The following is a 17,956-nucleotide window of genomic DNA, read 5'->3' as shown; positions in this document are numbered from 1 at the left end:
AAGAGGCAGGGTCTATGACTAAAAGTATAAGAGGCGGGGTCTATGACTAAAAGTATAAGAGGCAGGGTCTATGACTAAAAGTACAAGAGGCAGGGTCTATGACTAAAAGTATAAGAGGCGGGGTCTATGACTAAAAGTATAAGAGGCAGGATCTATGACTAAAAGTATAAGAGGCAGGGTCTATGATTACAAGTTAGTGCACCCCCATCCCTCCCACCCCAGCCATCACACACCTTAATCTCTAGTTATCTGGCTTGCAGTCCCTGCCATGTATCCCCTTTTATTATTTCTCTCTGCTTCAAACACAATTAGGGGAATGATAGCTGAGTGAGTTCTGCAACCCCTCCTACACTGCGCCCTGAGGCTGGAGCCTCTCTCACCTCTCAGGCCCTGGTAGAGGGAGAATATTAGAGATATCCACACTGCGCATGCGCGGCCCTGGAGACACGCGTGCACAGTTCAGATCCCGTCAGCGTTCGAAATACTCTTGAACACAAGTACTTCTGAAGACTGACAAAGGATGGATGAAGACATATTCTACCAAGCTAGTCGAAGGAATTCACTGGGCCTGGCGCTGGCACAATGGCACGGAGCGAGGATTAGGAAGGCTCTATGGATCCAGAGCCTTCCCTCTCCATAGGTAAGTATCGAATTTTTTTATTTGTTTAGCATTTCAGAATTGCTTTGCTAGAAAAACAATGTATAACATATCTCATTACTACACCAGCTTTTTTGTAATTGAATGCCGATAATATTTTCCTTCATGTTCAAGCTCTATCCAGCTGCTATCATTTTGGTAAACTTGCTGAAAGCGATGGTGATACTATACAACTTGGTAATAGAGGAAGCCTCAACCAAACTTTCTTTCACTAGATCTCACATCTGCTACTTTCTACATACTGTACCTAAATAACATTGTTTTACTAATGTACATTGCCATCTATTCTAGCTAGCCAAACATACACAATGTAATGCCTTTGTGTCATGGTTGATGACATCTCACTCTTTACAAATTCTGAAAATAACATTAACTGCATTAAACACTTTTAAAAAAATTTTTTTTAATCTAAACAGTTGCGCTCTGCTAATAAAATCTCTACCACACAGGAGAGATGGCAACTGAATACTCTGCCTAATTGAGATGGAATTGACAACACCAGGAGTGTGGTTACCTAAGAAACAAGTCATCACAAACTAAGAATAACATATAAATAACTTTTACTTAAAGAAGAAATCCACAGTTCAGTTTCAATACCCAGAATGCACACAGCTTGTCTCATTGGTTCTTAAATTGTATAGTGCTCACTCCGATGTTTAGACGTTAGTTTTCAGATGTGTAAGATGTTTTATTATATTTTCTGAACTCAAATGAAAGCAACTTCTGTAGAGCGACTATGACTCTAATTACAGCTGCAGTTCACTGTGGAGGATAAGGGACAAAAGGCAGCCACTTTAGGCTGCTCCCAAAATGTGATCCAAGGCTCCATTCGAGTGAAAGAAACTTTGGAACATACCGTTAGGGTGACCATGGTAGGTGGCAAGCAATAATAAAAATGGACAGAAAGAGGTGAATATAGTGCATGGAGCTTAATAATGCACTACAGAGTGGAGTTGTAATAAGGCAAGGCCGGCATGTATGGGAAAAATATGATAAAAACAATACTGGGACTACATTGCATAAATGATCAGACGGATCCTTATCATAGGACATTTTATGTGAAAATACTTTACATTAGACTATACTAAAGCACCTGCCTGTTTGGATTAGCATGTACTTATGTTCAACAGATTATGCAAAATCAATTGCATGAAGGAGAAAACGTGTCTTTTTGCACCACACCTTCTGTTACACGGCCGAAACCTGAAAATCCTATTGGCTACGTACCTCCCTGCAACTAACCTGAAACACACATGGTTTGTTGTGCTTGTTTTTCAGGCACACATTCATGCAATGTAGTCAAAAACGCCACATGAACTATTATTATTACTAATGTTAAATTACTCTTTACTCCTGTACAGGAAGTTGTTCTGCTTTACTAAGGGACAAATCAACATCTTAAATCTGCACTTCTGTAATCCCATTTTCAATCGTTCTTTGTTTCAAAGGTGGAAAGGGATGAATTTCACAAAGACATTAATCCAATGAACACACAGAAATGAATTCCTTGCTGCTGCTAGAGAACTGAAGTTTTCATAATACAGGAGAGGAGGGGAAAGTAATAATAAGGTGAGGGATTCTAACAGCATGCCTTTTATATGCATTTAAACAAATCATTTTATTCAGAAGTGACTTCTATGGACTAGTGACATGATTTGTTAAATGGAATATGAAGTGAGAGTGATATGGAGGCTGCCATATTTATTTAGTTTTAAACAATACCAGTTGCCTGGCAGTCCTGCTGATCCTCTGCTTACAACTAGCGATGATGGGCAGATTTGACCAAAAGACAGATGTCTCTCTGATCGAATCTGATCATAGAAAGATCTGTTGGCTGCGCAAACATTGCAGGCTGATTCCTTTCGGAAATCAGCCTCGTGACGCCATCACGCCGCCCGTCCCCCCAAATGTTTTATGTGCTCCCCGGTGCCCATGCATTTACACTATACCCATCACTCTGTCCCCGAGTGTCCGCGCTGTATTTCCACATTGGCGCCCCACATAGCTGCCAGTGTTATAGCACGTGGGGTTATAGCCTTACATGCTGTATGCCAATAGTCACGAAAGACCCATATGTGGAAATACAGTGCGGACGCTCATCAGGACAGCATGACAGGTAAAGTATAAATTCATTTAGCCAATTTCGGTCCGAATGCTTTTGGACTAATTCATGCTTGTGGTAGTACCAATTTTCATCCAATTCGATAATTATCAAGTTTGATGTTCGATTGGCCGCCAAGTCAATAGATGTATGGCCATCTTACTACTTTTAGCCATAGACCCATGAACACAGACAAAAAAGTTCCCTGAAAACACACCGCACCTCTCAAGGGATTATAATTCAATTCATCTTTATTCAACTACAAAACATATAAAAACACTTAAAGCGGATCCGAGATGAAAAACTAACTATAACATGTAACTTGTCTATATATCTTATCTAAAGTTTAGATATTTTACACAGCAAATCTAGCTGCAAACAGCTTTAATAGAAAATGATTATTTCTTACTGTGATACAATGACAGCAGCCATGTTGTTTGTAAACATTACACAGAGGCAGGCTTATCTGTATCTTGAGCACTCAGCCTGTGAAAAAACCTAATCCCCCCTCCTCCCTCCTCCCCTCTGCCTCTGAAATCAATGGCTAGTAACACCTCCTCCTCCTCCTGCCCAGACTGAGCTCCCATGAGCCCTTGCTACTGCCAAGGCTCTCTGAAAACCTGTGGGCGTGGTTTATTTAGTTTATAGGGAATTAGAGTATTACAACAAAAATAAAAAAGTATTTGGCTTGAGGAATGCCCTATAAACAATAGGAAAGGAACACAATTATGCAATGAGTAGAAGTTCACATCGGATCCACTTTAAAAACACATTGGGGCGGGTGACCATGCCATCAATCATAAATAATCAAATTATTATCACAGTATGATTGATCAAAAAAACCACATGTATCAACGAATTCCGTATGTATATAATATCAATGGCTATTGGTCTATTGTAGGTCCCAGAGCCATATAAAACAAACAACGGATAGCTCTCATTTAGCTGTGCAAATTGGCGATATAAAGTGCATAAAAATCAGTAGTTATAAACCTTGAACATTCAAAGTAGTGTAAATAAAGATCCCCAACCTTAACCAAAGACCCCAAAGGGGTCTTTGGTTAAGGTTAGACTGTATTAGACTGTAAGCTCGCAAGGGCAGGGTCATCCTCCTAATGTTTACTGTCTTTGTAACAATATTTGTGCTGCTTGGAACTCTGCTGTATATTTGTTAGTTGTATCTATGTTCCCCTTGTCGTCTTATTGTGCTTTGTAAAGCGCTGCGGAATATGTTGGCGCTATATAAATAAAAAATAATAATAATAATAAAAGGGGGAGAAAAAGAGGGGGAGGGATACAAAATGAAGGCAAAAAGAAGTGAAATAAGAGATGGTGTCAGAAGTGACAAGTAGGTAAAGGAACGTGCAAGAGACAGTGCAGGCGCACTGATGAAATAGCCTAAGGGGCCTACCAATACAATGTCAATGGAACATGTGTGGCACGGCGTCCCCCCATCGGGCCGTCGTGATTCGCCACCCGCAATCAGTGGCTTCCTCTAGACCCATGAACAAGCATGCAGATTGGGTGGCTCTGACAAAAATCTGACAAGATTAGCCACATGCTTGTTTCAGGTGTGTGACTCACACACTACTGCAGCCAAAGAGGTCAGCAGGAAATCCAGGCAACTGGTATTGTTTAAAATGAAATAAATATGGCAGCCTCCATATACCTCCCACTTCAGGTTCCCTTTGTTAAGTGTTTTTGTTGAGTATAAAACACCATTTTCCTTCAAGGACAACTAAAGCGAGAGGGATATGAAGGCTCCCATACTTATTTCCTTTTAAACAATGCAAGTTGCCTGGCTGTCCTGCTGATCCTCTGCCTCTAATGCATTAATCCATAGACCCTGAAGAAGCATATGCAGATCAGGCGTTGCTGACATTGTCACCAGGGCCGGATTTCCTGGAAAGGCCACAAAGGCCTAAGCACTGGGGGTGGTTGCAGCACAAAGGGGGCAACTGGACATGAAAAGGGGTTACTATATATGAAAGTGGTGGCTGAAAATAGGGAGCAACACATGGAAAGGGATCTGTACATGAAAGAGAGGGGCTGCACACATGGAAGAGTGGGCTGCACATGGAATAGTAGGGGCACTGCTGCCCATGGAAGGGGAACCACTACTTGGTCTAGGGGCACACAAACTATAAATCCAGCCTTGATTGCCATCTGACAGATTATCTGCATGCTTGTTTCTGGTGTTATTCAGACACTACTGCGGTGAAAGAGATCAGCAGGACTGCCAGGCAACAGGTATTGTTTAAACGAAAATCAATATAGCAGCCTCCATATTCCTCTCGCTTCAGTTGTCCTTTAAGAGAAACAACCTAGTTTGGGGCAATGTTGTTTTGCAGATTAACTAAGATTTATAATGAACATGCCAGTATGTTTGCTGAAACAGAATACCAGGTGGGAGTGATGATCTGACCAGTGCAAGTGCTAAAATAATCAATGTGCTGTACAGTCTTTACTTAGCTTTAGGTTTATTCATTAACATCTGCAATAGTTCCATCAGTTATCTGTGATGCATTCAGAAAGGACTGAAAATCATCCCACATGATGTGATTAGTAGTGAGAGAACCATGTACATGATTCTGCTCCCCAATTTTGACTTCTCTGCATCAAGAGATGCAAAAAAAACCCCCCAAAAACAGTAAATGCTAATGAGTGCATATTAAAACGTACACAACATGTAAAGTTTTTTAAGAAAATTGTACCCAATAAAGACATAGATACATTTTTGGTTAGCGTCAGTTGTTCATTGCTCTGCTCAGAGTGAAAAATGCCCCAAATAGCTAAACTTGCAAGTTCTGGGTCCGGCTGAAGAGGGGATGATGCTTTTCATAGCGGTTTGCTGTTGTATCCGTTTATTTATATAGCTCCCAATATGGTAGAGTGGCTTTGCCAAAATGACAGAGAGCACAAGAAGTGGAAGGCACTAACAGCCTTTCTCTACAGTTCTTTATTCCCTGCAGTATTGCACCAGTCTGTGGAAATGACAGTCAGTTTAGGAACACAGTGTTATAGTAATGACATTATGTTAGTCATTTACCATCATACTTCCAAGTTTATATGACTGTTATGCCATGGTAAAGAATAATCCTGCCACGGCTTTCATTTATGCAAGCTGACACTGCTGTGGCTTGGAGAAACTTGCATTATATAAACTAGGGTTACATAAGAGATTAAGGGATTGGCTAAACAGGCATTCATTCAGTCTATTCAGAGTTTGATTGAGATTGTATGGGGCTGTGTGAAACTACATTTAAAGCAGACCTGAGATGAAAAAGCCTCCGGGTGACTAGCCTCTGAAATCTCAGCAGCATCCAGCTGGTAACACCTCCTCCTTCTGGAAAAGCCTCCTCCTCCCCAGACTGAGCTCCCATGAGCGCTTGCTAGATGGGACTCAGAATGCCTAGGTGCTGGAGGAACTGTGGGGGAGGCTTGTTTAGTTTATAGAGAATTAGGGCATTAAGATATAAAAAAGTATTTGGTTGGAGGAATGCCCTATAAAATAGATGTAAGGGGTACATGTAACGCTTGTGGAACTTTCTCCGTGATCAGCGCACAACGCGTGCGCTGACACGGCGGAAATCCTCCACAAGCGTGTAATAGCAGGCACCCAGCAAAAGGTGCTACGCACCTGTAGAGGGAAATTCCTGTCGGCAGATGGCGCTGGGGAGTGCAGAAGAACCTATCCTCTGTACCTCCACAAATGCCAGACAGGAATTGTACGAAGCGCAGAACGCAATCGCAAGAGAGGCGATTGCGAATGAGAACGAGCAAAGGGACAGGTTGTATGTGTGTGCGCCAATCCAGTCGCCACCCCGCGACCGCGCACACACAACAGCAGATATGAAATAGGAACGCGATCGCGAGAGGTGCGATCGCCAGACGTGACACAAGGCATATCAGAATAGAATACGAGGGTAGCAAAGGCACAGCAAATAATACAATGAGAAGATGCGGAAAATAACAAACGCTAGCTAACCGCGAACACCGCACTCATTCGCAACAGTGCACGCGGTTATCCGCGGTCTCCACGTGATAAGCACAATAGAGACAAGCACGCCTAACTAACCATCGACAGACAAACATGAAACAGAGGACGTGAGCGCTTGCTTAACGGTTACCTCACCGAGCCTCCAGCAAGCGTAGCAGACAAGACAGACACACGAAAACAGGGACAAGCGAGAGATAGGATCCACAGCACTAGCGAAAAGTGGCTAGCGCGATCCAGGTACAGAGTAGCAGAACAGAAGGATCCCCAGCGCTAGCGAAAAGTGGCTAGCGCGATCCCAGAAGACAGAACAGAAGGATCCCCAGCGCTAGCGAAAAGTAGCTAGCGCGATCCCAGAAGACAGAACAGAAGGATCCCCAGCGCTAGCGAAAAGTAGCTAGCGCAATCCCAGAAGACAGAACAGAAGGATCCCCAGCGCTAGCGAAAAGTAGCTAGCGCGATCCCAGGAGACAGAACAGAAGAGATAGCTGGTAGCAACCGCTGCACCAGCTATACTCCAAGAACAGAGATCAGAACCATTTCCTGTCGACCACCGTTGGGACGGGACAATGGCAACAGGCAAGACAAGACAGAACAGGCAATACAGATAATACAACCTGACTGGGCTAGAAGGGGAGCCTAAAGCAACCCCCAGGAATTAACTATACTAGATAGCAATGGCTGACACTCCAGCAGTGTCCATCAGGAACAGACCATGGAAAGGAAATGACCAGCAAAGCCTTCTGGGAAACATAAAGCTCTTATAGTGCCAGTCATCAAAGAAGGCAGGTAGGGGATTTGCATAACGAATGTATGCAAATTCCCCAGCAAGAGAACAGACCAGAACTTGCAATGGAAAGACAGGTCTCTGTTCCAGAGTCCTGCAGCATGCAAACCTAAACAATGGTCAAAAGGCTGCCTGCCTGCGCAGGCAGCTGAGCGGATTCTCACAGTACAATTATGAAAAGTGTAAAAAAGTTTATCTTCGATCCACTTTAATCTCTGTTTGACATGCTCGTTTTTCCAAAATGTAACCATTTCTATTATTTTACATTTGAATAAGTTCTCTGAGTAATTCAATCAGATTAAATGGGTACATTTAACTGATATTTTACACGCTAAACCTAACTCAAGTCTCAAACAAGCCCTCCATCTACTGATGCCTAACCTGACCTGACCCCCCACGATGTCTAACCCTACCAAACCTCCCCCTCACTGATGCCTCATCTCAATCGACCTCCCACCGATGACAACCCAATGCTATCTGCACCGTGTTTGCAGAAAAATACCTTGGAAGTCTTGTAAGTTTAGGTTCTCCATAGGCACCCATGTTAATAATGGTTACATATAAAAATGTAAATTTGCGCCCCCTATTTCTATGTATAACTGATATTAACATGGGTGCCTATGGGGCACCGAAACTTCCACCCAAATGTTCTATTAGTAGCACTCAGGGTATGGCAGTAATCTCCAATAAATAGTAATGATCAACTTCACAGGGAAGGTACCACATAAACAAAAAACAACCATGGTTGCACATCCTGGACTGTTCTGCAATGTGCCCTATCCTGAGTAACAAGGCCAGTGTTTAGCTAATCAGGCATTAATTGACCCAAATGAATGATCTACTGGTTATGGAATGATCCGTTGACATTCAAAAAAAAAATCATGAAAAAATGCCAATTTGGGATTCTTGGATTAGGCGCCAAAGCACCCTTTTCTGTCCCTGATAATATTAGCACAATAATCATCTAATATTGGACCTAAAACTACATACACACCACAAGATTAAATCATATAAAACGACCGATGAACAACCGTTCCATGATCAAGTTCAGATGTATAGCAATGTAATGTGAGCTGCCTACAACAGAAGACTGCAACCTAAAATGCCAAACGATTGTTAACCAATAGGATTATTAGATGATGCAGGATGTAGGGGAAAGTGCTGTAGACTTCACGGACACATTTCATAATCATTCGTAGCTCTGTGCACTGCAGCATGTTTTATTAATAAGAATATATTACAATAAAACTATAATGACATTTGAATTTGTTTAAGAGAATTCAAGACAGCTGCAGGCCTGGTTGACTACTTTGCCGGTGTTGTGTCTGATTACGCTGCCTGTGGATTTACGCTGCCCCGCATGCGCAGTAGGAGACTGTGCGGCCACATTTCCTATTTCATAATGCTGCTGATGGTAATATAATAGATATCTCCACTTCCACACATCCTACACTCCTCAAATGTTCAGGGTATGGAGGGGATCCCCCGAACTACCTCTATACCAAATTGCAGCCCCCGAGCCCCACTGGTTCCTGAGATAGGTTTCTCTAATCTATCTCCTAAACCAGCGGGGCTCGGGGGTGCAATTTGGCATAGAGGTAGTTCGGGGATCCCCTCCCTACCCTGAAAATTTGAGGAGTGTAGGATGTGTGGAAGCGGAGATATTTATTATGTTACCATCAGCAGCATAATTAACTTCACACTGCGCATGTGTGCTACTCAGTGTGGAAGGGAGCTTCCGGCAGCGCGATCAGACATTACACCGGATCGGCCGGAGGAAGCGCATGGAGTGGGAGACCAACGGAATCAATGCTAGCTTATGAGAATAAACGGTGTCAGTTCCCACTAGGCTGCTAGATACGTGCGTTTACTTCCCAGCCACTGTCCATTCGGGTCCTCCACCGCTGCAGCTGCTACCGTCCATTCTAGTGCCTGCATGCTAGAAACACTGGTATACTGAACCCAGAGCCCCATCAGAAGTATTAGGCTACAACTAGTTTGCAATAGTCCAATGAGAAACCTCCCTCCCCAGGGAGGATTCTCATTGGTTCACTGAGTAGTGGACCAATTAAGATCCTCACTGGTGTTCAGGGAAGATTCCCATTGGTCTTTTGCAAACCAATAGGAGCCTGATGCTTCTGATGGGGCTCAGGGATCAGTAGAAAGGTGTCCATACACGCTACAGTCAAATAGTTTGGTTTTCCCATTTATTCAGCCAAAACGATTGAACAAAGAAGAAATTTCAAATAATCTTTTTGCAATCAATAAAAAATGATTGATTATTCAATCAATTATTCAATCTGATTGGATGTGTCGTAAAAAAATAAAATTGAATTGTGTATGGCCACCTTAAGGGCCTGTACACACTGAAAAACGCAGGCAAAAACGCAAGCGCATGCGTTTTTAAAGTGCCTGTAGTTTTAAAAACGCATGCGCTTTTGCCTGCGTTTTTTGTGCGTTTGCGTTTTTCTTGTAATTGCTGATTGGCTAAAGAATCCTTTGTTTTTTTTCTAGTTTACATTTCAACAGGAATCAGGAGATTGCAGAGTCTTCTGGGATACTGACTTCTGAAAAACGCAGGCAAAAACGCAAGCGCATGCGTTTTTAATGCGTTTTTCATGCGCTGCGCTTAAAAAAGCGCAGCAGGCACTGCGTTTGCGTTTTTTTAAAAACTTATCGCACCAGTGTGTACAAGTCATCACGATTTTCATTCTTTTTCAAAAGACCTTGCGTTTTTAAAAACGCAACGCAAGCGCAGCAGTGTGTACAGGCCCTAACAGTGTTTCTAGTGTGCAGGCACCAGAATGGACGGCTGCAGAGATACGCAGTGACATGTACCAAGTGGGTGGTGACCCAAAAACGGAACAGAAAGCCAAAAACGGAACAGAAAGCCAAATTTAACGAACAAATCCATGTACGGTAAATGGAAGCTGGATCAGATTTTTCTACAGTACAATGTGAAAGGGGCCTTACTGAGGTCAATTCCACTGCTATTTTATGTGATATTTTTTTCAACACTCTTCATGTGCATACCCTGTTCACCCCTCCCCCTCTTTGACATGTTTACTTCCAACAACAGACAGGCTCTCCAAGCATGAGCACCTGTTACACAGAGATAAAGAGACATTATGACCTGCTTTACCAAGCTGGAGGGCATAAGGAAACCTGCAGACCTGGAGTGGAGCCTTTACCTGTTGTTAGGCAGCTGAAGCTTTCAACCCTCAACAGGGTAACAGCATGGCAAAGGCTGCTAAAAAGCTTGCAAATTATCATGTGTGCTGCTGTTCACATTGCATGCACTCATCTTTTATTGTTTGTTTGGTTTTTTTTTTAGAAATTAAAGCGGCCCATGACTTTTGTAAACAAAGCTTTTGCACTGCCTTAACTTTACACTCTTTCACCGACATTTCAAAATTCTTTGCTATGCTCCAAGAGGCCAGGGAAGGGTTCCAAACTTTTGTTACCAATAGCAGACTATATTTACTTATGATGATCTTCATGATTCTACAGCTCAGAAGAAACTAGTAGTTTTTTTTTCCCTTGCTTTTTTTCCAGACTGAAGGTACAACCAGATTCAAGACAAAAGGCAAAGATGACCAATATATAGATAAATCACTCACACCTGGCCAGCTATTCATGTTTATGCCTTATGCAAACTGCCACCAATCCGGTGGCCTGCAAACCCATTCTGCCACCTATCCTGTGGCCTGCAAACACATTCTGCCACCTATCCTGTGGCCTGCAAATCCATTCTGCCACCAATCCTGTGGCCTGAAAATCCATTCTGCCACCTATCCTGTGGCCTGCAAACACATTCTTCCACCAATCCAGTAGCCTGAAAATCCATTCTGCCACCAATCCGGCGACCTGCAAATCCATTCTGCCACCAATCCGGTGGCCTGCAAACCCATTCTGCCACCAATCCGGTGGCCTGCAAACCCATTCTGCCACCAATCCGGTGGCCTGCAAATCCATTCTGCCACCAATCCGGTGGCTTACAAATCCATTATTGGAAACTGAAGGTGCCCATACATCAGATGATGTATGGGCAGATCGACCGACAGATCATTCTCTGATCAAAGAGAGATCTGTTGCCTGCCCATACACCAGCAGACCGATTCCCTAAGATTTCATGGAATCGGCCTTGTGAAGCAGCATTTGCCGCCCCTGTCCCCCCTAGTGTATATGTACCCCCTTTTGTACCAGCAACCACATGAGGCGCCAGCAACCACGTGGGGCACATACCCAGAAGAGGAGTCCGAGCATGGTGGCAGAGAGGTAATGCTAACTGTGTGGTAGTGTTAGCGGGTTGCACTGCAAAGATAACGCTAGTTGTGCCAATATGGTGACAATCATTACATTAGCAATCCCCATGTAACGTGCGTAAAAAGTAGAATAGCGCGTACACTGTGTAAACACGTCTGTTAGCCCCATACACACACTCAACAGCGGTCTTTTATGCTGGATACACGCGGTTCGTTCCCGCACTCGATTCCCGTCGATGCGCCGCTCGACTCCCGTCGATTCGTTTATTTCCGACATGTCCGATTCGCGTTTCGATGGATCGTTAGGTCGATTTGCCATACTTTACATGGCAATCGACCTAAAAATCATTGAAATGCGCTCGGAAATGTTCGTGAATAATCGATTCGTCAGGAATCGAGCGGCGCATTCGATGCAGAAACAAACCGTGTGTATTCAGCATTAAGGCCCATACACACGTCGGACTTTTGCGAACGACGGGTCGTTTGAACGTCCCGTCGTTCAGTTGTCCGCACGCGAAATCGGGCGTGTGTACAGACTGTCATTCGGGTGATAAGACTGGTCTTGAGCGATCTCTTGCTATTGTTCAAGCAGCTGATAAGACTGATAAGAAGTCAATTCAACATTAGGATTGACTCTTATCAGTCTTATCAGCTGCTTGAACAATAGCAAGAGATTTTTTTTTAGGTGTTTCACAAGAAAAGTTGTGAGAGCCTAAAGGTGCATACACACCTACCAACTATCTGTCCAATTATCTGCCAAACTTGTCTGTAAAGCCCCATTCCCACGCTCAACAGCGGTCTTTTATGCAGCACAATTGTCAAACAGCTTTTGTTGTGAAACAAGTTGAAACAACTAAAAAAAGTATTTTGCTATTGTTCAAAAAGCTGATAAGACTGATAAGAAGTCAATCAATCAGTCTTATCAGCCGCTTGAACAATAGCAAAAGATTTTTTAGTTGTTTCAACTTAATTCACAACAAAAGTTGTATGGCGCTTAACAGACAAGATTGACAGATAGTTGAGCAGATAGTTGCTAGATGTGTATGAACCTTAAAAGAATGCTGTTGAGTGTGTGTATGGAGCTTTACCCTGTAAACGCAAGTGCATCCACTGTGTTATCCACATGGAACCCATCGCACTGTGATCAATGTGATAGCCCAATAACCTAGATAACAGGGTTACATCACTGTGTAAACTCTTCAAAGGGAGGAAGATTCAGTTACCTTCTGGTCAGTATCTTTATGTTATCTGAAATGGGAAATTCAGCAAATGAACATAGACCAGGTAAAAAAAAAACGTTTTTAAGTTCGTTCAAAGTACCCCTGAATAAGGGTAAAATCTATTAAATTGACCCCATGGTGGGCTAGATTACCATGGTTCCCAGTCCCCAGTCCACGCAGCTCCTGCGCCATCCAGAAGTTCTTCAGAGCAGCCAATACTTATTCTTAAAGGTGGATGTAACATCCAAAAACAATAATGTAATTTTTATCAATAATGCCTTTATATAACATTATATTGATTTAGCTTTTTTGGGGGGGGGGGGTTATTTTAAGATAGCTTTGTAGTAAGAAATACATGGAAGCTGCGAAGCTGCCATATTTATTCTCTAACCCAGAACAAATATACAGATCAGGTGCGCTGACCGAAGTCCTGACCACACCAGCTACATGCTTGATTCAGGTGTGTGATTCAGACACTACTGCAGCCTAAGTTAAATGTCCTGTAGGACAGCAAAGTAACTAAGCAACTGGCATTGTGTAAGAGGAAATAAGCATGGCAGCCTTCCCATCCTTCTCACTGTCTCACATTGAAATAAAAGCTTGTCATTGCCACTGTTCACTCCACAAAATAAGTAATGTGCAGCCCTTATGCTAGGTACACACACTGAGATTTGCTGGCAGCTTTACTGTCAGAAAACACAAAAATAATTCCTACCTGGAGTGTGTACATTATAAAATATAACTTTTATTAATATAATTAAAATAAATTCATATGCCTAATTGACCTAACTGAGGTAGGTTACAAAATCAATGATCAGATATTAATCATTTGTAAACATACATCTGATCAACCTATTCCTCACTAAGATTGCTAAAGTGCTATAAAGAAACCCCCCACCACCAATCCGACATGTTTCAGCTCCCCATTTGGAGCCGTCGTCAGGGAATAAAGTGCTAAGTGCTAGGGTGCAAGGTGCATATCTTATAAATTAACAATCATGACATATAGAAAACAATAAATGAGAGCTGTGCTCTCTAGCTCAGTCAGGCATCAAGTGAGCTCCATCTGAAGGCTGTCTTATATACTCTCCCCTGTGGGAGTGTCATGCAAATTTAATCCTTCCCCACAGAGGTTAGCCACAATTGGCCCAAACGTCCATCAATCATTATACTCTGTAAATGATTGGCTGTCATATCCAATCCAATGATATCAAAAACATCACTTACAGGTAAGTATAACCTTCCAAACTCGCTGTATTACTACAGTCTGTGCTGATCCATGCTTGAATAACAATTTTTGATACTGTCTTCACTGTTTTTGCAATAGTATAGTTTTATATATTCTGTACTAATTTTTTGCCTCTTCAGTGAAAGTGCTGTTTACACCTACAATCACTCAGTATGGGCGTAATGCTAGGTATACACGATGAGATTTTCTGGCAGATTTACTGTCAGATCAATTATTTCCAACATGTCCGATCTGATTTCCAATCGATTTTTCATTCACTTCTATGGAAAATCGAACGGAAATCAGATTAAACATGCTGGAAATAATCGATCTGACAGTAAATCTGCCAGAAAATCTCATCGTGTATACCTAGCATTACGCCCATACTGAGTGATTGTAGGTGTAAACAGCACTTTCACTGAAGAGGCAAAATAATAGTACAGAATATATAAAACTATACTATTGCAAAAACAGTGAAGACAGTATCAAAAATTGTTATTCAAGCATGGATCAGCACAGACTGTAGCTTGTTTACTAACAGTGTAAGAATACTCTAAATAAATATTGAATATACTACATTAGGCTTAACATAATGGGGTAAAACAAATAATGCAATGTATTGCATTATAGATCAGGGTCTTGGGCTCGGTTCACACTTGCGTTGAAGTGGAAAACAGATCCGTGCAAACAGATCAGTTTTCACTCCCTTTGCCTTCCGCTGCTTCCATTCCATTTCCCCAAATTCCCTCCTCCCCAGACCCCCACCCCAAAGTGAATTTTGCCCCTTAGAACGGTCCATTTCTTCACTAGTTTGGAGAAACGTTCCGTTTTCTCATTGCCCCCAATGCAGTGCTTCAGCTTCCGTTTCCGTTCAGCTGAGCTCAGCAGTCCGGATAAATTGCTGCAGGAGGAAACTTGTGTTCCGTTCAGCAGATCCGTTTGAACGGATGGAGGTGAACGGCTCGTTTGAGCCAAAAAGAGCTTTAGTATGTTTAGATTATATGTTTTATGATTATATGTATTTGGTGATTTCCTTTTGCACAAAATGTTTTATTTACTGTTTGCACTAAGCACTTTTTTGCCTCTTACGGTTTCATTACCTCCTAATTTATGCACTTTGAACCCGGGGCCTGTAATTGAACCGGTTCTTATCGAACCGTGGATATGATATATATATTTATACTTTGATAAGGATTGCCAAAGAGGTTTATTATTCCTGTTTTTAATAGTTGTATGTGGTTGAAATATCATGAAATAAAGCTCTAATTGAAATACTTTCCAATAGATGGTGCTGTGATTTGACCATTCTTTCCTCTGGTTCTAGAATTTATATTGTGGTCAATGCACATGTTGGTTGGATAGTGTGGCACACAATCTTTTGTTTGTCAATTATATGTGTAATTGTACATTCACATCAGCGTGTTAGAAGTGTGGTGCGATACAGAATGTGATGCATGCAGTGCATTACTGCATTAACAGTGTCAGTGAAGCATACACTCTATGTACAGGATGCTTCACTGTATGCATGATGTGTGATACGCAGAATGCCCTCTGTTGCGTTACATTCCTGTTATTACAGGGTACACAACTCCCCATTTGGAACCTAGCTTTAATGAAAAAGTATGGTTCTACCTTTCAGCTGCCATGATCGCTACATTTCAAGGCAACACAGCGAAGCCTATGTGAACCAGCTGACAAACAGCCATTTGTGATTGCTCCACTCTGATGTTTGGAATAAACTCATTATCCTCTCTATAAATCTGTGCTGAATAGGACATAGGGGTGTCTGTTTCAACAGAAGTTGCAATAATTACAGGTTGCCTGTCAGTAATGCCCTATGCATAGAGCATGACATATTTTCTGTTATGAGACAGGGAAAAGAACAGCGGCCAGTTCACTAGTTGCTACTCACTCTATAAGGAAATACACAAACAGCAAATAAGGCTAGTGCATGTTTAACATTCCCATCTCTGACAAGCCCTCTACAATAGCTCATTAGACTGGCTGATAAAGAAAGGCAGGAAGCCTGGCCTCTTTTGTCCAGCCAGCACTGTCAGGATATGTCAGAGTAAAAAGGAAAGGAAAGACTTTTTTTTAATTATCACACTATTAATCTGAGTGGACAGATGATTCACAATACTGCCTGCAGTCGCAAGAGCAAAATCAGCTCAGCAATGACTGCACTGTAACACATCAGCATTCAGCACTGTCTCTGTTTTTATTATACGTTATGTATGTGTAATAGGTGACCACTATTCAATGATTCAGTGTAATGGGCAGCTGAGATTCATGATGAAACACTGAAAATGAATGTATTTATCACATCATATATATAGGCACTGATATCAGGATTATATAAGCAGAGAATAAAGCAGAAGTCTAGCATTCATAAACAGAAATGGTAGATTTATCAGTAATACCCCAGTACTCTGAGGGCCCAATACACATTCTCCCCCAGTGGCCTACACCATTGATAAGTTGTATTAGGAACTGCAATGTGTATTTGCTTTCCCAGCTATACAGAACCCAGCCCAACTACCAATGTAAATACAGGCAAGCCACTGTAGGCAGATCTGCCAGTTCACCAGAGGATGAACAGCAATGGCTGGAATATATAGGGCAAATTGTGCATTGCCAGGGGATCTTGTTTAATAGGCTTAGAAAAATCCCAGGCTCACCTCATTGCATGTGGGGAGATTGCTTAGAGCTGTCCCTAGCAGCAGCTGAAGGCAGATAGCAAAGCATCCAGTCCAGCAGAACAATCCCATTGTGGTCAGTGCGGAGAAGGCGCTGAGTGTGCTGCACGCTGCTGCTGTCGGTGTCTAGGCTGTGGGCATTAGATGCAGGAGATGAAGATGATGCTCCCTCTGGTGCTTCTCTCTTCACCTGCTCGCTGTGCACAAGGAGCATTGACAACGCCGGCCAGTGACATCATGACAAGGTGGAGAAACAAAGAAGATGGGAGGAGAGATAGAGAAGGGCAGTGCCTGGCTGTGTGTGACACAGATACATTTAGCTACAAGTGACAGAGCAGCTACAGCGGTCTGCAAAGTAAAATCAGCAGTAATCCTTCATCAAATAATTATTTACAGAGATTTTTTTGCAACATTGAAGCAGACGCTCCTGGAAATGATAGACTATGCACATCTATTTTATTTAAACAATAAACTATAAAGGATTGATTTTTGTCCTTTTCTCCTTGTTTGAAAGCAATTAAGTAAACTGGACCCAAAACCAGTACCAGAACGATAATTGTACAATGACTGTACTGCGGAATACCATGTATATACAGAATGTGCATACTATACTCTTATGCAATTCTTACGCTTATGTAATTCAAATTAAAACCATACTTGGCAAAGGTTAGCATGCTGCAAGTGCCAAGTGATGTTAATCAACCTGCTTTTTTACCTGCTTAAGTTTCTATGCTTTCCCTAATAAAGACAGAGGGTAGGGTTGCTATTTAGATCAGTTTTGTTCGTTTTTGTTTTTCCTCCAGTTTCCTTTCACTCCACCTAGAAAAGTGGAATCAACTTTCCCCCAATTCAGCTGGATCCAATCCTCAGAGCTATTTTGTGCTCCTGTATCTCCTGGTATAAGGGTACTTTCACACCAAGTCCCTAGATTGCAACACAACGTAGGTTAAAAGTCGCTGCGATGCAAACATACAGTACAATGAAAATATGCCTCACTGCCACTG

The 17,956-nt window shown here is 42.3% G+C and overlaps 1 protein-coding gene across 1 annotated transcript in view; it reads right to left on the bottom strand.

The window, feature by feature from the left end:
* Positions 1 to 17,179, bottom strand: part of ELAPOR2 (endosome-lysosome associated apoptosis and autophagy regulator family member 2) — a 124,048-nt gene extending 106,869 nt beyond the window's left edge. Inside the window, exon 1 of the mRNA XM_068276166.1 lies at positions 16,935 to 17,179. Coding sequence (XP_068132267.1) covers positions 16,935 to 17,024 — 90 coding nt within the window. The 5' untranslated portion in view covers positions 17,025 to 17,179. The remainder of the gene's footprint in view (positions 1 to 16,934) is intronic.
* Positions 17,180 to 17,956: the final 777 nt, after the last annotated feature.

Source organism: Hyperolius riggenbachi, chromosome 3 (assembly GCF_040937935.1).
Source record: "Hyperolius riggenbachi isolate aHypRig1 chromosome 3, aHypRig1.pri, whole genome shotgun sequence".
NCBI classification, from domain to species: domain Eukaryota; kingdom Metazoa; phylum Chordata; class Amphibia; order Anura; family Hyperoliidae; genus Hyperolius; species Hyperolius riggenbachi.
Note: the sequence above shows the minus strand (reverse complement) of the source record. Positions and strands in the feature narration are given on the sequence as shown.